This window comes from Lolium rigidum, chromosome 6 (assembly GCF_022539505.1).
Source record: "Lolium rigidum isolate FL_2022 chromosome 6, APGP_CSIRO_Lrig_0.1, whole genome shotgun sequence".
NCBI lineage: Eukaryota > Viridiplantae > Streptophyta > Magnoliopsida > Poales > Poaceae > Lolium > Lolium rigidum.
Genome location: NC_061513.1, coordinates 97443397 through 97464017, shown reverse-complemented (window position 1 = coordinate 97464017; position 20621 = coordinate 97443397). Strand labels below are relative to the sequence as shown.

General features: G+C 46.6%; 1 protein-coding gene across 1 annotated transcript; it reads left to right on the top strand.

Moving 5' to 3' along the window:
• The first annotated feature begins 3894 nt into the window (after nt 1–3894).
• Nucleotides 3895–6976, top strand: LOC124665522 (probable rRNA-processing protein EBP2 homolog). The gene is made up of 2 exons (XM_047202924.1): nt 3895–3987; nt 5958–6976. Exons 1-2 carry the CDS (start codon nt 3969–3971, stop codon nt 6827–6829), a joined length of 891 nt encoding a protein of 296 aa, XP_047058880.1. The 5' UTR covers nt 3895–3968; the 3' UTR covers nt 6830–6976.
• The last annotated feature ends 13645 nt before the right edge of the window (nt 6977–20621 follow it).

The following is a 20621-nucleotide window of genomic DNA, read 5'->3' as shown; positions in this document are numbered from 1 at the left end:
TCCCCTTCTCTCTTCCATCACACATTATAATGGCACTTTTTGAAAGCATACCACTGGAAGCCTATAATGTTTAGAAAGCGTTCTCAATAAGTTTGGATAGTAGCACATCATCCCATTATCACATGTCATCTAGCGGCAAATGATGTTTTATTTTATTGAAAAGGCAAGATCGATTTTTTGTTGTTGAGGCATAAAATGTAAGAGCTCGTTATTAATCGAGAATGTAAGAACTCTTCTACGTTCCCAATAAAACAAACTTTGCTTCTATTTATTATTAGGGAGGGATCATAACTTTTTTAAAGGAAAGCTTGACTAACATGTACACATGGCAATAACCTTGGCTTAACATGAGTCGAATTGAAATTGTATTCTTGACTTATACGCATTAAATCAAAAAAAAAATATAACATGTTCATGTGCATTCTGCCATATCAAGCAATACTGGCGTGTGCTTTTGAATTCGAATGCCAAACAAGCAGGATAAGCTTTTATCTATTCACCACCGATCCTACTGACCAGAGAATCTACACGTTTGGATGCTAGCCGGCGACCAAGGAACAACCCCTCCGTAGGCTCGGTCCACGGGAGGAGGCGTCCCCTGGAAGGGAGAGACCTTTTCGGCCGTGCATTAAAAAAACACCAAACCAGCGCGGCTGCAGTTGTACTATCCTCTAAACTCTAAAGCATGACCCGTGGGTCCAGCAAGATGCCACGGCCCGCACGTCGGTGTCGGACGACGAATCGTTTCCGGCGGCTACGGAAAGATAACGAGCTGGCTTCTCCGAAAAGGGTCTACAGTAACAGCACTGCCGCTTTCAGAGCAGCGACCGACGCTTTCGTCCGCTGGCGCCGCTTTGTCCTGTCCTGCGAGTTCAGCATCAACTCGTTGGAATGACATGTGGGGTCGGAAACCCTGGGCCCGATTGAAAGCGACCTGGACTGTGGAAGCGCTTGGTGGGATGGGAGGTCCAGTTTGGTGGGTTTCGGCGTGGCGCCCAGCGCGCTTGAGCTGTGGGTGTGGTGGCGGAAGCGGAGCGTGGGGTCCAAATAATAGTTGGCCGGTGCTGCGGTGGGATGATCCGGTAGGTGTGGATATGATCATCTGTCTGGATGAGGAGATGGCTCGGGAGCGGCGCCACGCGAAAAGCCGGATCCGAGGCTGCTGGTAGGGGAACCCCTGCCCACGGAGGCCCCGATCGCCCCACGGCTTCCAGTTTGGCGGCTCCTTCCTATCCTATCGGCCCCATTGCACTTCCTCGCTTTGACCGCGACGTCTCTTCTCGAAACAGGCTTTCGCCCCGCTATATTAATATAGCAACCACACGATACTGAGCGTCTGCGTCGCAACGCATAACTAGGCCCAAAAGAAACGGAAGAGAAAGAGAAGAGAAAACAAAAGCCGACACCGGTAGCTCGACAAGAACGATGACGTCTCTTCCAGCCCGGAGAGTTTGGAAACATGAAACTGGTATCATAAGAAAAACCTTTGGGAAGCAGATTTGGTACACATGATCAGCAGTGCTCCGACTTTCTAAAATATTTAAAAACTCTAAATCTACGTTTCGAAAAATTGTCACATTTATTTCATGATACATACATATGCAGGGACGGAGCCAGAAAAGTAACACAAGGGGGGCCATTTGCATGTAAAATTTATTGGAGGGGGCCATATATGTAAATTTAGGCAAATTGAAGGTCAAATATATAAACTAACCAAAGTTTTCTAACAAAAAAATTTACCATGAGGGGGGCCATGGCCCCAACCAGCCCCCTGCTGGCTCCGTCCCTGTACATATGTTCTGAATACTCGTGTGAAGTTTCGGTAAAAACTGCATGTATTTTAAGCTACAGGAAAAATAATTCATGGCTACCTATAGGGGTGGATATTTGTGAGAAATTTGTCTTTTTGTATAGCTTAAAATACAACATATTTTTGTCCGAAACTTCTACTGTACGTTTGTGGGTATTTAATTTTTTAAAAAATCTAAAAAATATGATTTTTAAAAATTAGGAGCACTGATGCTCAGAATAAGGTCCTCCTCGTTCTATCCTCGCTCCGGTGGTGCATCTAGCACTAACGGAGGACGCTTGGAGTTGTGTGTCCATCGGATCTCCTAGGATCCGATCGGTTTTCGTGTTTATTAGTGTGGTTTCATGATAGTTTCTTCCGATCTACGGTTTTCACCGGCGATGGTTGCTGCTCTGGTGCGCTGGTTCTTTGGGACCTTAGCACGACGACTTCCCGTCTGTCTACTACGACAAGCTTTGTCTGACTCCGGCGATGGAGGGGCGAGGACAGCGGTGCGCCTTCGGCTCATGCTAGTGTTTGTAGTCGTCGCTAGGTGGTCCGAGTACAAATTTATAATTTTCTTTACTTTTTGGGTTATTTGTACTACTGTTGATGATTATTAATAGATTGGTGGATTTCTCACAAAAAAAGACACTTTTCGAAACCATGATAATTGTTTTTCTAGGAGGAGGAGATTTCACTCGGTGGGATAATATTGGACCTCAAAAGAAAAAGGAAAAAATACACCCATGCCCTCGAACTTTTACGAAAATGACCCCAACGAAAAGATAAAAAAGCAACCTAATCCCTCTCCATCTATGGGGAAGAAGGGAGGAACCTAACAACGAGAAAACATAGAGGTACTAGAAAAAAGATCCCCCTCGCACCAGTCGTAGGCCACCATGGCCGCTCGCAAAGAGAGAGAGAGAGGGAGCGAGGGAGAGAGAGAGAAGTAGAGAGAGAGTGGATCTAGGGAGAAGGCTCAAGTAGAGAAGTCGCCACAAGGGCACAAGGGGAGAAAAGTTGTGGCGTTAAGCATTCTTTTCTGATGCTCTTCTTTTCTAATTCGTGTGCAAGGGAGTGAGCTCCCACAATGACAATTGCATGTATACATTTTTTTAAAAAAAAAGGCAATCAAGATCTTGTCTATGGTTTGCTTGATTCTTGAAGCCAACTAAGAGTAGATATAAAATCCACACGAGAGTAAAGTATGCTTTCAAGATGGCCTCATAGAGTATGTTGAAATCAAACCGCAAATAACAATCTTTAGGATCAACACCGTGTACATACTATCATGGTTAACGTTGAGATCACTTAAATTTCGAATAAGTGTACAACGTGTATTAAATGCATCACATTTTCTAGTAGATGCTACCATGCTGGTAAGGGAAGGAGCTTAGAGCAACTCTAGCAAAGGCAAAAATTAGGCAAAAACGCATAATAACTACGATAATATAATAGGAATGTTCCAAAGCATGGTGGGATGGAAATTTCAGCACCAACTGCTCCCGCTAGCACCGCCACCGCCACCCCTTGATGTAACTCTCCTGGTGTCATGCATATCTCACGAATGTGCGACAAGCCTATCCTAGTGGACCTAGACTGCTCTGGCTTAGTGGATTCAATCATGGAGAAGTCGCAGGATCGCTCGTCGCTTTCATATCTCATCTTAGAGATTAAGGCTTTAGTTAATGGTAACAACATTATTTCTTTTGTAAAAGTAGATCGTATATAAAATAGGGCTAGTCACTGCCTCGTGAAATCTGGACCTGAATGTTTGTTGCAGGAGCTCGACCATGACCGTCTTGTAATCCCTGTGGAGTAATAAAATTCCCTTTTACCTGCAAAAAAAACTAGATATTTTCTTCAACAAATGGTAACGAGTTTTTTTTTTTTTTGAGGAATGGTAACGAAATATCTGTGTCAACTTCATCCAAAACTAAAAAAGGCCAGTTTTCAGTAGTTGCAACATGGGTATATCCCAGCTTCCTATCTCTTCAGCCCATTTCGACCCATCCTTAGGTACGGCCCGGTCCAAAACACGAACAACATCACGCTTAACCCTAGAACTTGGCCTCCCAAAGCGCCTCCTCTCAGAACCCCAACGTCCCCTTCTCCCCTCCTCGCTCGCGCGTCTCTCGGAAACCTCTCCGGCGGCCGGCCACCCTCCTCGCAAGCGATGGTACCCCGTAGGCATGGTGAGTACCTCCTCCACTCGTTCCCCCATTTTCTCTCCTTGATTGGAGACAGTCGCCGTCGAATTTGAGTAGCCGCTAAGTCGAAGTCCGCCCGAGCTCGCCTGGTCCGCTTATCCTTTCCCCATCTTCCCGTTCGTTTCTGTCAGCTGCTCTGTAGCTGTTTTAGTATTACTTTGGGTACTGCGTGAATCCAATAGGTTGTGTGGGATATGAGCCGTATGCTTTTAGCCAATTGCAGGTCCAACGTGTGCCAGGCCCAGGTGTTGAATGCGATTGCATCACCAAAATACTGGTACTGCATCCGGCTCTTACCGGTAGTCCAAAGATTCATGATCCTACCTGGACATTATAGATGACCTCTGGATTGTTTGCTCCCATATATCACAGAAAACCTCTATTGTCTTGTGAACATAGTCATCAGCGTGCTCACCCCTGATCTTGCTGTACAAGGTCTTGGGTGCCCTCTTGGTGATGGTACATTTTCCATTTTACCAAAGAAACTACCTCTGTCTGGAAATAAGTGACTTGGATATGTCATTATCGCATGTATCTAGACGCGTTTTAGTGTGTAGATACGTGCGAATCTAGACAAATCCGAGTCACTTATTTCCGGACATAGGAAGTACCTATAATGTTGTGCACCTTCCCCGGAATCACATTGTTTTACCTTAGTTGTTTCACTAGATCCTTGGTGTAGCTGTCAAAGTGCCTATGGGATGGCCAATGTGCCAGTCCCCAAATGATTTGCCTGTTCCCCAAATGATTTCCCTGTGCTTAAAGGAAACAAGTAGTGTGAATTCACCATTTTTGGTTTCCGCTACATTTTTCCATCAAAATCTATATTCTGGTAATAACGAATTAGTCACTTCATGTCTAGACTCACCGAGCATGGACATACGATTTCTTCCATGCACTTCACTTGGTCAATGTTTAATCTGGTCGTCCTGTAGCGAACACCATAACCACATCCTATGAAACAAATTGTGGAAATCATATGCTTCACCAATTGAGTCGAGCAAAATTTCTGCTGCTGGTGCAATAACTTCACCTTCCCCCTTGTGGGGAAATCACAGTGTGTTTGCACCAGTTTACTGACGTGAGAAGAATTTAGGTCTCTTCTGGAGGTGCATTCCCAGTCTGACTCCTGCAATTTATAATATTTTTTTCATCAGTGGTTGCATCTTTTTTGCACTGTTGAGTCGCGTATATTAGATAGAATTTCCTTGGTTGTTACAAATATAACAGAATAGCTATTTCTAAAAAAAATTTGGGTCAATTCTGGGCTGAAATTTCATCTAATCTTTTTACTACGAACATGAATCGCAGTAGACACCACGGCAAATTTCGTAGGAGTAATTGTCCGTGCTTAATTGAAAATTCTAGTGTCATTTTAAACAACACACCTAATGCAGATTCTTGAAATACATGCATCTCTAACCTCATTTCCTGACCTTAGCATCTATTAATTCACTGAATTCAAAACGAAGAAAACTCCCTATAGTTAGAACACAAGAACTAACAATTCGAGAATCATTACCTTCGTCTCCTAAAACAACTGCATTGTCCCCTTTTCCTCTAACTTCATAAGCAGACCCCTGTGGCGAAAAATCTGAATTAACCCGTCTTCCAATTATTCCTTGGGCCCCCAACAGCCGTCTGATTCCCCACTGTAGATTACGCTTACAAGGCTTGCCCGCACGGCTTCCGGTGGGCAGTAGGTCAACCAAGATTGAACACTCAATGTTGAGTTCTAAATTCTAACTGCACATAGCGCCACAAACCTGAGCAGTCACATCTGCCAAACTGGGGACGAAAACAAAACCTAATTGTACCACTCCTAGAGAGTTAGAAAGGGATCGAAAAATACTTGACCACCCAATACTAGGCTGTAGATCTTGGAAGAAATTTCCTAGCTTGTGCTTGCGTTATATTGGATCTGTCAATTAACACCCATTTTCTCTTTGCTGCAGCGAAGATGGTGGAACTTGAAAGTGACGAAGAACCCTTGGTTCATGAAGAAGCCATGCTGGAAGATGATGATACTGATGATGAATATGTAGAATCAGAAGATGATTCAGAGGAAGAAGAGTTGCAGGCTGAACCTTCAAAGAAAGCCATATACAACAAGGAGCGGCTCCTTGAGAAACTTGAGGACATAGCCTGGCCGGAGAATGTGGACTGGATGCACAAGCTTGCCATTGATCATGACCAGGGGGAAAAGGTTGATGTGAATGATGACCTTACCCGTGAGCTTGCTTTCTACACACAGGCTCTGGATGGCACGAGGCAGGCCTTTGAGAAGTTGCAGTCTAAGAAGGTCCGTTTCCTCAGGCCGGCAGATTACTATGCAGAGATGGTCAAGACTGACTCTCACATGCACAAGATCAAAGGAAAGCTCTTATTTGAGAAGAAGCAGATTGAGGAGGCCGAGGAGAGGAAGAAGGCGAGAGAGTTGAAGAAGAGGTCAAAGGAGGTGCAGGCAGAGAAGCTTAAGGAGAGGGCCAAGGAGAAGAAGGAGAACATCGAATCAGTGAAGAAATGGAGGAAGCAGAGGCAACAGGGGGGATTTTCCAAGGGGAAGGAGGATGGGCCAAATATTAACTTTGAAGTCGAAGAAGGACTCAAGCAACATAAGAAGCAGAGGCCTGGTGTTGCTCCTGGTGATAGGTCTGGTGGAAAGCGAGGTAAACAAGGTAAGAACAGTAGGTCAAAAGATTCCAAGTTTGGGCATGGTGGTCGTAAAGGGATGAGGAAGCAAAACACTGCTGAGACGACGAATGACTTTAGAGGATTCAACAACCAGAAGGGAGAGTCAGGAAACAAGAAGAGGAAAATGTTTTGATACATGTTGCAAGAGTCTGTTCCTGCTTCCTTGTGACGCTATTATGTTCATGCTGTTATGCTGTCTAGCTGCAGTGCTTTATCACTTGATGCAAAAGTTAGACTTTTGGTTATGAAATGCAGTTAATCTTAATATTAGAAGTGTACTGCTGCTTGGTCTTCCTGTTGTTTACTTATGCAGCTTTTTATTTTATCAGTGTACAGCCAAGGTGAACGGAGTAACACTCCGCTAGTTTTGATGGCTGTTAAGAGTCATGTCTTGGTTTCTTAGATTACCCTAACTGGCTGTTGTTTTTATTGGGAATGGTTTGTTTTTCATGCCTTGCTCAAATTGAACTAACAGGTTTAATTATAATGTCTTGTTCTTTCTTATTGCTATCCATGACCAGATGCAAATCATTCTTTCCTTGCTATAATTCTGAACTTGGAAGAACTTTTGCATTAGCTGCCTATCTATTGCAGCTTTGGATGATCTACACTGTTTGCCATGAACTAATATGTCTACACTCTCCAGCTTGCTTCTGATGGTTGTCTAAAAAATATTTTTACTCCCTCTGATTCATAATACCTGTCATTAATATGGATATATCTAGAACTAAAATATATCTAGATACATCATCTCGAGTCGCATCCCTCAAAGGGATTTGGGGCGTTGGACGAAAAAAGTTTCCAGCCGCGAGCCCTAAAACCTCTTTTTGTCTGGCGCGGTCTAATACGATGTCCGGCGCTTTGAGTCCGTCCCCGCTACATAGGGGACTCCGGGCACGCCGGACACAACAAAAAGCGACGCGAGGAGACGCGAGCTCGACGCGTCAGCGGCTTGGAAGCCTAAAACCCCATCGCCTACCTTTGGTCAAGCGACGTTAATGGCGTTCCAGATTTCCCACGCGACGCAGGGACACGTCTCGTCGTGCCTGGCCGCGTGGTCGTCCGCGTCGGTGTTATTTCGTCCAACGACCCGCTGCCGCTTCGCCTGCCTGCCGCCGCTGTACATTAAGAGCGCCCCTGTTGTTCTTGTTCATCCCAATCTCTCGCCGCTCCCAACCTCTATCCAATGTCGTCCTCCCGCAAGATCGCGACGAACGGCTTCGGCAGCCTCATCGTGGCGGAGGCATGGGCGTTGTACCGCGCGGGATATCCAATCCCGCCGGACATGCGCCTGCCAAGCAGCGGCAGGTGGAGGATGGCCGTCAACGGCATAGGTGTCCCGCCGCTGCCGTCGCCAGGCACGGATCGCTGGAGGGACGCCATCAAGGCCCGACGGTCTGCCTCACCGCCGACGAGTGGGCCGATCCGACCTGGGCGGCCACCGACAACGACGTCTGGTGGGTCGCCTACTTCCAGGCGCAGTACGACATGGAGATGAGCAACACCACCGGTCTCGTCAGCCAATGGAATAGTTGGAACAAGGACGGGCGCGCCCTCTTCTGGTGACATAGGCATCCCCAATGGGCCTGCCGAAGATAGTACCCGGGGTTTACTGAAGGCCCATGACTCGAAGAATAAGAAGAATCGGAAGCCCGAGTTGATATTAAGGAAAGTTAGAGTTGTATTAGAAGATGATGTTTGTAATCTTACGGGATGAGTTGGAAACCCTCCCGAACTCTGTAACTTGTACAATACGAATCCCTCGGCTCCGCCTCCTATATAAGGGGGAGTCGAGGAACAAAGAAAGCATCGAATCATTGTCTCTCAAACCCTAGTTTTAATAATCGTCGAGTACTTTTCGGCTGAAACCTTCGAGATCTACTTGCCCTCTACTTCCAACTAAACCCTAGTCTACAACCTGTAGGCATTGATAAGTTAATCCCTTGTCAATTGGCGCCGTCTGTGGGAATTAGAGGAGTCAAGGATCTGATCTCGATGGCACGTTCAAGATCGTCGACTTCATCAACTGCAAGCAACGCAATGGATCGAGGTAAACAGATCGCAACTGGTCCTGTCGATTTTGTTCCTCACCCGCCCTCCCGTTTGGATGCATATGCGTATCTGGAGGAGCCTATGGAGATGACGTTCGGAAGATTCCACTTTCGCGTCGGGAAAGAGGGAGCGTATCGTCTCGAAATTCCGATTTCGTCGGGATTGTCGGCGGTCGATTCCGATTTTCGAACTCAACATCGTCAATCGAGTCAGGCGAAGAAGAGACTTCATCGCCACGCTTCATCAGTACCAGGGCAAGCGAAAAGCTCGCCAAGATCTTCGGCGACATGTCCTTCGAGTCATCCGCGGACTCCTATATAAGTGATGACTCGAGCAGCGTCGACAGCTTCGAGTTCATCGACAAATCCACTACAGTGGGCAAGGTCTTCGCCAATCTTTATGATGGTGTCACCAAACATAGCACAGATCCGAATACAAAATACCATCAGATTTATGCCATCGGAGAGCCAAGTCGTGATCAAGAGGAAACATCTGAGGCCTTTGACGATCTGGGAAATCCATACGTCGATCCCTCTAATCTACGACAAGGTCTAGGCAGTAAATACGTCGGACCTGAGCCTCACGATAGAGTTCAACTCCCGCAGGCAGCATGGGATAGAGCCGCAAGAGCTATGGATGGCTCAGAACCAATGGCTACAACAGCCACGCCAGCAGAGCTGCAAGCATATCAATATAGGCTCGCACGAGCGGCAAGGGAGTTGGAAAAACAGACGTACTGCTTTAAATAGAAGAAAGGAGGCAGCCTCCGCTTCAAGCGAGCGAAGAGCGGAGTTAAGTCGACAATCCGGAACTTCGGGAGATAGCCACGGAGAAGCTCGGAACGAGCAAGATCAAGGCTGCAAAACATACCCGAAGGAGAAAGAGAGTACTTGGTTCAAAACCTCGACATGTCTTTTATGTCGATAGACACGAGAGGAAACATCATCCCCAAGACACCAGAAGCTGGGTATATGGCGACACAGGCCTTTATCCTCGCATCAAGGCCACCTCCAGGAGATCCAAGGGAAGCACTATACAACATGGCAATGGCAGGAGTTGGAGCCATGGGGACGGCGTTTGCACCAACACCTCCCGAAGGAACAGCAAGGCAAAATAGTCCACGACCTGGGGCAGCAGCAGCAGCAGCTCCTGAAGGGACAAGTGCAGCAAGAGACACAGCAGCACAAGCAAGGGTGGACAGAGCACGGCAAAGTAGAAGAGAACATCGGCATTCCCCAGAAATAAACGACGAGGACATGTGCAGTTTACCATGCTTTACAAGGAGAGTTCGAAAAACTCGAGTCCCTTCGGGATTCAAGTTACCCGATAGTTTCAAGAAATTCGACGGCCTGCAATATCCAGAGGATTGGCTAGTCGATTACCTAGAAACGGTGAAGCTCACAGGGGGGACCAGAGCAACAGCTATGCAAAGTATTCAGATACACCTGAGTGGAGCCGCGTGATCCTGGATAAAGAAACTACCTCCAGGATCTATCGACAGCTGGGACAGTTTTGAGGATGTTTTCGTCAAGAACTTTCGCTCCACCTGCAAAAAAACCTGCATCGCTAGAGGAATTGAGGTCATGTCGACAAAAGCCAGACGAACCAATGAGAAAATATATCCAAAGATGGAACATCATTAAAAACTCGGCAGAAAATATATCTGACGAGAGGGCAATAGACGCGTTTGTTGCAGGAATCCGACGAGGAGATTTTGTCGAGGATTTGGGCAGGACCAATCCAAAGACAGTATCCGCATTAATGGAGATAGCAAACAGATGGGCAGATGGAGAAGATGCTGTTCACAACAAACGGCATAGGTCACCAGAGGAGGACCGCGGCCGAAATTATCAAAGTAGGCGACGATTTCCTCGGCAGTACTCGAGTTATGATGCTCCTGGGCAAATTTCGGCTGGCTTCCGAGCAAGCGCCGGAGGAAACAACAGAGATGATTACCAGAGGAGCAACGAACAGCGAGGCGACAATAGAGATGACTCCCGAAACAATAGGCAAAATACCGGGTCAAGGTTCCAGAGACCTTTTGTGTCCCCCGAAGAGATGATGAACGGGCCGTGTCAGATGCACTTTTTTCTCGACAACAATGGAAAAAGACAGTCAGGACACTTGCAGAAGGATTGCCGAAATTTCCAGGCAATGTTAAGATGGGCAGGACATGCAAATGCTCAGGCAGCGCACAGAAATCCTCAGGGACCTAGGAGTGAGATTCACTTGCCACCTCCCGCAATTACAGATGAAAATCGACATCAGCTCAGAATAGCGGCAGCACCTGCTCCACCGCCTTATGTTGATCCTAACTCTAACGGAGCGGTCTCGATGATTCAGAAAGGCAGGCCATCCAATAGAGCTCAGAAAGTAATCTCGCGACAGGTGTTTATGGCAGAGAAGATGCCTCCACCAACAGTCGAGTACCTTAACTGGTCAGGGCAAGACATTGGCTTCACAATAGCTGATCATTCACAGCAAGTTCCTCGACCAGGGCAGTCAGCACTGATCTTACCAGCAGTAATTGCGGGATTCGATGTATCTCGAGTTTTCATAGATGGCGGCAGCAGTTTAAACCTTATGTATGCGGATACACTAAGGAAGATGAATATATCCCTAGCAAACCTAAAACCAACCGACACACGATTCCACGGTATCACACCGGAGAAGCCAAGTTATCCGCTGGGGAAGATCAATCTCGACGTTCAGTTCGGAACCCGAGAAAAATACAGGATCGAGAAACTGGAATTTGAAGTCGTGGATTTCCCGTCGCAATATCACGCCCTGTTGGGACGGCCAGCATATGCCAGGTTTATGGCAGTACCACATTACACGTACTTGTTGTGGAGATTAACTGGACCTAAGGGACCTATTACAGTCAAAGGAAGTTTTGCTTTAGCCGATAAATGTGACAAGGATTTTCATCGACTATCAGAAACTTTCGGGATGCAAGCAGAATACATGGAGTCAAGGCTTACGACTGATTATGATGTGCTACCAGATGTAGGGAGGCCTAATAAAGAGGCAACCTTTAACTACAAAGGATTCCAAGGAGGTACAGATTCACCCGACAGATCCAAAGAAGACGACATCCATTGCGGCAAACATGGACCTCGCATAGGAAAGCGCGCTCGTCGAGTTCCTCCGTGAGCACTGGAAAATCTTCGCATGGTGTCCAGCTGACATGCCAGGAGTACCCAGGGAATTTGCCGAGCACCACCTAAACTTGGATCCAATAGCGAGACCAATCAAACAACCTTTACGGCGTTTTTCGGAGCCAAACCGCAAAGCTATGCTGTCAGAGATTGACCGATTGAGAGAAGCTGGTTTCATCAAGGAGCTGCATACAGAGGCCACGTGGGTCGCAAACCCAGTGTTGGTCCCGAAGAAAAACACTAAAGTCCTTCGCATGTGTGTCGACTTTACGTGTCCCAACAAACATTGTCCAAAGGATCACTTTCCCCTCCCGAGGATCGATCAAATTATCGACTCCACGGCAGGATGTGAACGTCTTTCCTTCCTGGATGCTTACTCTGGTTACAACCAGATCAGATTGAAAGAAGAGGATGAGGTCAAAACAGCGTTCATTACACCTTATGGCGTGTTTTGCTATCGAACAATGCCTTTTGGTCTGAAAAACGCGGGAGCAACCTACCAGAGGATGATGCAGAAGTGCTTAGCAACACAGATTGGAAAAAAATGTACAAGTATACATCGACGATGTCGTCATCACATCAAAAAAGGGGGCAACGTTAATCGAGGACTTGAAGGAAACCTTCGACAACCTCGACAAATTTTGCCTCAAACTTAATCCCACGAAGTGTTCTTTCGGCGTCCCTGCAGGAGAACTTCTCGGGTTCCTAGTATCAGCAAGAGGGATCGAAGCTAATCCCGAAAAAATCCAAGCTATCGTAACAATGAGGAAGCCAACAAAGTTGAAAGAAATACAACAGTTGACTGGGCGATTCGCAGCTTTAAGCAGATTCGTCGCCAGATTGGGAGAAAAAGCACTACCATTTTACGCCCTAATCAAGCAAGGAGAGATATTCCAATGGAATGAGGAGGCAGAGCGAGCTTTCGAAGATTTAAAGCGCACAATTTCGACACCACCAATCTTAGTAGCACCAAAAGAGAAGGAACCCCTCCTGCTATACATCGCAGCCACACCTCAGGTGGTTAGCACGGCGCTAGTCGTTGAAAGAGAGAGGAAGAAGGAAAACTCCATGGAGTACAAAGGCCTGTATACTTCATCAGCGAAGTTTTATCGCCCTCAAAACAACGGTACCCTCAGTACCAGAAGCTAGCATATGGAGTAATAACAACAGCAAGGAAGTTGCGCCACTATTTTTCGGCACACCTGATAATAGTGGTCAATGAAGCACCTCTATCAAATATACTGAACAATCCAGAAGCTACAGGACGTGTCTCCCTTTGGGGAATATAACTTTCCCCTCGGGACATCACATATGAGAAAAGAAAGGCAATCAAGTCACAAATTTTGCCAGACTTCATTGCAGAATGGATGGAATTACAAAATACAGGACCCCCAGATTTGTCGAGAACCTGGACCATGAACTTCGATGGATCCAAGAGAGTAGAAGGGGCTGGCGCAGGGGTGATACTCATATCACCCGAAGGCGACAAATTGAAATACGTCCTACGGATGACGTTCCCAAACGCATCTAACAATGAAGCAGAATATGAAGCCCTTATACACGGGATGAAGATGGCGAAAGCCTGCGGCGCAACTCGACTAAAAATCTTTGGCGACTCACAATTGGTAGCACAGCAAGTTATGAACCAATGTGACGCAGTTAATGACAGCATGGTGGCATACAAGGAGGTGTACAACGAGCTTGAGAAGCTGTTCGATGGATGCGAAGTAAATCATATCAGTAGGCTGAGCAATGATGAAGCCGACGTTCTCGCAAACATCGGGTCACAGTGCCTCCCAATCCCACCAGAGGTGTTTTGGGAATAGCTGAAAGATCCACAAAGACAAAGGCGCAGAAGAAGACGAAGGAGGAGAAAACTTCGGCGCCTCACAAAGAAGTTCGAGATGAAGAAGAGAATCAGGAGCTGGTGATGATGGTAGAAATCCCATGGATGCAAGCGTACATATCGTATATCCTACGGAAAGAAATACCTGATGACCCAATTGAAGCAAGGCGAGTTATGCGACGATCCAAAGCCTTCACAGTGGTCAAAGGGGAGTTATACAAGCGCAATATTTCAGGAGTGCTGCAAAGGTGTGTTACACCCGAAGAAGGAAGAATAATCTTAAAGGATGTACACGAGGGAATATGTGGTCACCATGCGAGTAGTCGAGCTATTGCAGCAAAGGTTTTTCGGGCTGGATTTTACTGGTTGACAGCAATCGAGGATGCAAAAGAGATAGTACGAACCTGCGACGCGTGCCAAAGATTCGCCGCAAAACCACACTCCCCAGCAGCAGAGCTGATGCCAATACCATTGTCTTGGCCTTTTGCCCAATGGGGACTTGATATGGTAGGCAAGTTACACAAAGCTTCGCCAGGAGGATACGAGTACATGTTGGTTGCTGTCGATAAATTTACCAAGTGGATAGAAGCAAAACCGATAAATTCGCCAGACGCAGCGTCAGCCATAAAATTCGTGAAGAGCATCGTTTTTCGGGTTGGAGTACCTCACAGCATCGTCACAGACAACGGCAGTAACTTCACGTCCAAGGAGTTCAAGGCATATTACGCAGAAGTAGGCATCAAACTGCACTTCGCGTCAGTTGGGCACCCGCAATCCAACGGCCAAGTCGAGAAAGCCAATGGCATCATCTGCAACGGCATCAAAAAGCTCCTGCTAGGACCGCTTGAAAAAGCTCGGCATACCTGGCCAGAACAACTGCCAAGTGTTTTGTGGAGTACTCGAACAACACCAAATACGGCGACGCAAGAAACTCCGTTCTTTTTAGTCCATGGAGCTGAGGCAGTACTACCAATCGAAATAGAACATGACTCCCCAAGAGTCACAGAGTATGACGAAGAAACTTCAAGAAGAGCTTTGGAGGACGACGTGGATGCACTCGATGAAGCTCGGGATGAAGTGCTCTCACGAGTCACCAAGTACCAGTAGGACCTGAAGAACTACCACAGTCGACGGTTGCGGCCAAGGTCTTTCCAAGTCGGGGATTTAGTCTTACGGCTCAATCAACAAAGTACTGAAAAGCTCGAGTCACCGTGGCTGGGCCCTTACGTCGTTACGAAAGTAATCGAAGGAGGAGCATACAGGATCAAGGACAAGAAGACAGGGGTTCCCGAGAAAACCCCCGGAACGTGGCGCAGACTCGGGCGTTTCTACGCCTAGGGCTGAAATATAGTCTTCCTTTGTAAAGATACAATGTACTGAAACGTCCGCGAGTTTTTAGACGCACTCTTTTCCTTTTTCGGGGCACCGAGTGGGGCCGGGAAAGGTTTTTAATGAGGCGGGCTCGCGGTGCTACAATATAATAAATATAGTGGAGATACATATTGACAAGGGATTAACTTATCAATGCCTATGGATTGTAGGCTAGGGTTTAGTTAGAAGTAGAGGGCAAGTAGATCTCGAAGGTTTCAGCCGAAAAGTACTCGACGAATATGAAAATTAGGGTTTGCAGACAATGATTCGATGATCTCCTCGTCCCTCGACTCCCCCTTTATATAAGAGGTGGAGTCGAGGGTTTCGTTTTGTACAAGTTACGTAGTCCGGGACGGTTTCTAACTCATCCCGCCAGATTACGGATAACACTTCCTATTACAACTCTATCTTTTCCTTTAATACATCTTGGGCTTCCGAATCTTCTTATTCTTCGGGTAGTGGGCCTTCAATAAACCCCGGGTACTATATTCGGCAGGCCCATTTGGGATGCCTATGTCGGTAGCCCCGAGATTTTGCTTGAATCATAGAGTCATGGAAAATCTCCACTCGTTTATTTTTATTCGAAAGCTCTAACTTTTATACTTCTTCTCATAAAATTCTATATTGTACGGGGATATTGGTAGTTGGGGCTAGTTCATCCGACGGATCGGGTACTAGTTAACTGCTCTAGTGGCAATCCGCAAAAACCTACTTCAAAATCACGTCCCTGGACATGATCTCGGGATACCGGTGTAAACTTCGACGAGTGCCGCTTAAGGTCTTACCATTCGTCGAGTCCCGGTCAAATTTATCGAGTACCTAACGCGTCCGTTAGGATTTTTCTTCGTATCCGTTGATACGGATAAAAGTAGCAGAGCGCAGTCTTCGGCGATGCCACGGCCAGCAGAATAGATCCGGGTCTTACCTTCGCAAATTTGCGGCATTCGGAAATTGATCGCAACTTTGGCGTTCGAGAATATATTGTCGAGTGCTTTTCCGGCTGTTGGAATGGCACATTTTATCGAGTCAAATATGACTTATATTAATCTCCCGATGGGAGTATATGTAGAGTTAATTATAACTCGAAATATACTCTCTTGCTGTTCTATCTTTCTTTTTCTTTTTCCTTTTTATATTTCATCGGGCACGCGAACAGCGTTCCCGATGGGAGTAGCCCCCGAGGCTACAGCCAAGAACTTGTGCTTGGTTGTAGGCTCAACATTTTAGTCCACCTTGTCGCTATATTGCCAGTATCTCCCGATAATCTTTCTCTTCTTTTTTTTATCTATCGGGTGCGCGAACAGCGCTCCCGATGGGAGTAGCCCCCGAGGCTACAGCCAAGAACTTGTGCTTGGTTGTAGGCTCCCACAACTTCTATATTTGCCATAGTCGAAACTTTACTTTTTTCGAAGTAGCCCCCGAGCATTTGGGCAAAAACTTGTTCTTGACCAAAGGCTCCCGAAGTATGCAAATAACTTATCCTGTCGCCATTCTCCTTTTATTTTTCTTGTCGACATATTTTCCCTTGTCAAACTTTTCTTCAACTCTATTAATGGTCGAGTTTTTTCTGCCTTGTGGGTCCATCGTTCCCACCACGTTGACACGTCGTGTAAGTGGGGGACACACGTCCTCCGCTTTTTCTGGCGCACGTACGGTAACGCCTATCTCAATAAAAATACTTGTTTGCCCTTGTATCTAGAAGATCTATTCTCACCATACGATTTCCTCATCCAACGGCACACTGCTTCACCCAATTCTTATATAAACCTTGTCTTCAACCTCCGTTCATCCCCTCGCTTGCGCCGCTCACCTGTTCCTCTTCGCAAATCTTCCCCTGCGCCCAACTCTCTCTGATTTCCCGCACTCGCACACATTGCTCTGCCCATTACCGTTGATGCCACCGCGTGCGCGTTTGACTCGGCACAGCACTCCGGAGTCCAAGATGGCCGCTGAAGATCTTGAGTGGGAGAGATCCAAAATCTCCAACCAAGATGTCAACATGCTGAAGAGGCTCGGCCTGATGAAGAAGGAAGACGCCATCCGCTTTCCCAGCGAAGAAAGCTACCCCAAGCCTCCAATGGAGTATCGGGTTAGTTTCGTTGATCATCTCATCCGCGGCCTCTCTACCCCAATCCATGACTTCCTCCGCGGTCTTCTCTTTGTCTATGGGATTCAGCTGCACCAGCTGACCCCCAATTCCATCCTTCACATTTCTATTTTTATCACGCTTTGCGAATGCTTTCTTGGAGTCGCTCCCAATTGGGCTCTTTGGAAGCGCATTTTCTGCCTTCGCCGCAATGGCGCTCACAACGCCACCTACAACATAGGTGGCGTAGTTATCCGTGTCCGAACCGATGTCGATTATTTCGACGTCAAATTTCCCGACTACTGTCCAAGGATGGCGCAAAAGGTGGCTCTATATACACGAAGAAAGCGCCAATTCCGTGGAACACAACATAGTTCCTTTCGACGGAAACGCAAAGATTCAACGCCGCTACTCCTGGGATGCCGAAGCTTCCGAAGAAGAGAAAAAGGCGACAGAAGCTCTTATGTCTCGTATTCATCAACTTCAAAATACTCGAGGCAAAGAGTTATCTGGTGTCCAAATCACTGCCTATTTTCTTAGGATTAGAGTGCAGCCTCTTCAGGCTCGCAAAAATCCCCTTTGGACGTACTCTGGTGCCAATGACGCCAATAGGCTCTCCAATGATCTTTCTGTGAAAGACTTGGAGAAGCTTATTCGAAGAATTACCTCGCTGAGTAAGAAGGATCCTATTCCTTCCTCTTGTCGCGTGGAACCCTACAACTCCACCAATCCTCTCCCCGAGGTATTTTGTCTTCTCGAATTTTATCTTTTTATGAATTTTCCCTGCATCTCATTGCATTGATATCTCTCTATTTTTCCCTTTGTCGCTATTTTCTTGTAGAATCACCCTACTATGGCTTCCCTTCCTCCTCTTCCTGAGGATGGAGAAGTCGAAGAAATGGGCATTGTTACCGACGACAATCAAGAAGTTCCGTCCTTTGTGAATGATCCCGTGGATTCTCGAAAGTCTGCGGGATCTTCCGAGGACACCACGTCGATCCAATCTCCTCCTCCCGCTGTTTCCCCACAAAGGAAAAGGAAGAGGAACGATGTCGAAGATTCCGGCACTTCCAAAGCCGAAGAAGTTGTTCCTTCTCCTCCGAAGGCAACTTATGATCCTTATGTTGCATCCCTCGTCAGCTCGTAAGTTCCTCGGCTTCTTCTTTATTTTTGTAATCGAAGTTTTTTCTTTGTCTTGCTTTTTATGCTATTGCTCCTTACTCGCAGTGATGACGAGGAAGAAGTACCAACTCGTGACGTAGCTCCTCGGACGAGCACGTCACACACTTTAGTTATTTCAGAGAAACCTGTTGAAGGAGAAGAATCGTCGCCTCCTCAACGGAATGTTGATACATCTACTCTTCCTTCAAGCCCCCTTGTCCCTTCGCCAAAAAGGGCAAGGGTTGAAATGATCGTTGAGCCTCCTCCTCAATTGAGCAGCTCTTCGTCGCAGCTCTTGGATGATGTAAGTTTGTCGATGTCTATATTTCTTCTATTTTGCTTTTGTGGACCCTTACTTTTTGTAATACCGAAGTTTTCCCCTTCTTTTCTTCTTCTTTGACAGCCTATGATCAAGGATCTTATCCGCATCGGGTCCCAATTTATTGGGTACCGCGAGTATGCCAGCGAGCCGAAGGTAACGACTTTTATACTTGCTGTTTTTCCTTGGTTTTTTACTCCTGCTTGCTTGTCGCTATTTGTGATCTTTCTTCTCTCTCTTTTCCACATCTCAACGAAAAACGGCGGAGGCTAACGAACGTGCCGAGACACTTGCTCGAAAACTTGAGCAAAGTGAGGCGGCTCGCAAGAAAGCTGAGCTTGCCGCTAGCGAAGCTAGAGCTGAAGCTGATGATGCCAAAGCAAAGGCCGCTAGTGTCGAGGAATTGCAGCAAAAGCTCAAAGATGCTGAATCTGCCTTACACGAGCAAAAATCTGCACAAGCTGCACGTGAGCAAGGGATCATCAAGCGTTTGAAGTCGCAAAGTCGACGTACGCTGAGTAATATCCTCAATTTCTTCTATTTTGTTGCATTTCCTGTATCTTGGTTTTCGACTAATGTTTTGTCTCATGTGGCAGCCCAAACGGACCAAGATTTTGATCTGGAGAATCCCGTTAATGACCCTCTCCTTGACGCACTCTCTCTTTTGGAGTTGCATGGGCGCGAAATTCGTGAAGGCGTGGCTAATGCCGGTGCGGGTTTGTCGGCGTTGTTCCCCTACTTCTTCCCGAAGAAAGAGGAACCTTCGACTTTCCTTGACCTTGCCAAGCTTTTCAATTCATCGGAAGACCTTGGGCTGAAGATGCGCCATGAAAATATGAAGGTGGCTGTTGAAAATACTGTTGCTCCAGTTGTCGACAGCCAACAGACTCTAGACTGGATGAAGGTTGGCGACACTGATCAGATAGAACAGTCGAGATGGAAGTCACTGATTAAGGCGGCCAAGCCCAATACGAAGAAAATCTTGGCGTATCTCGGGATCAAGTCAACTTCGACTCCTAGCTCCTCGAGGCCGGAGGTCTAGTTGCATGCCTCCTTGTTTCCTTTTCTGTTTCTTTTGCTCTTGTCGCCATTTTAGCCTTGGCGACAATTACTCACTTAGTCCTCCTGGAGAACTTTCTTTTGTAATACCCATGTAAATTTTCTAGCAAGTAATGAAATTTCCCTTCGTGCTTTTCATTGATCCTGGGCCTTTCTTTTCCAGTCAATATTTGATAACTACTCGACTCCTCCTTGTTCTGCCGCTGCTTCACCTGCATCTTCCTTCTCGAAGAAAATACTAGTCGACCATAGTCTCCTCGAGAGTTCCTCAAGCGGACATTTGTCGGAAGATTTACAAGAACTTCGACAACAACTTCAGTCTATGAAGAAACAAACTTTGGCCATGATGGAACAATCTCGAAAAGCCTCTGAAGGAGAAAAACTTGCTCTTCATCAAGCCGAAGAAGTTGTGGCTGCTAGGGATGCTGCTGTACTGGAAGCAAAGGGAGCCACAACCCGAGAAAATAGTATGCTTGAGCTAATCGTTGGAAGCTAGCACGGATATGCTAGGTACGTTTTTGCTTTCTTCTGATGCCTCTTCTTTATCTTGCTTGTGCCTTTCTTCCAATTTCTTGCCCTGTCGCTTTTAACGAGGCTCGGTTCTTGGATTCTGCTGTCGAAGATCGGAGAGTGAATGAGAGGACAAATCTTCTTGTTAATCTCTCCCTTAATCATGGGTGTTTGTTCCGGGCCACTCCTGAACGAACCCAACAAATTGTTAGGTTCCAAGATCGTGCTTGCCAGGTGCGCGATTTTCTCAGCTTTTGCACGTCGACATTAACCCTTGTTTATAGGAATCTGTTTCCGCGAAACGAGGTTCCAAAAACTCTTCCCGAATTATTGGAGGTATTCAGAGATGCTCCTCGCATCCAT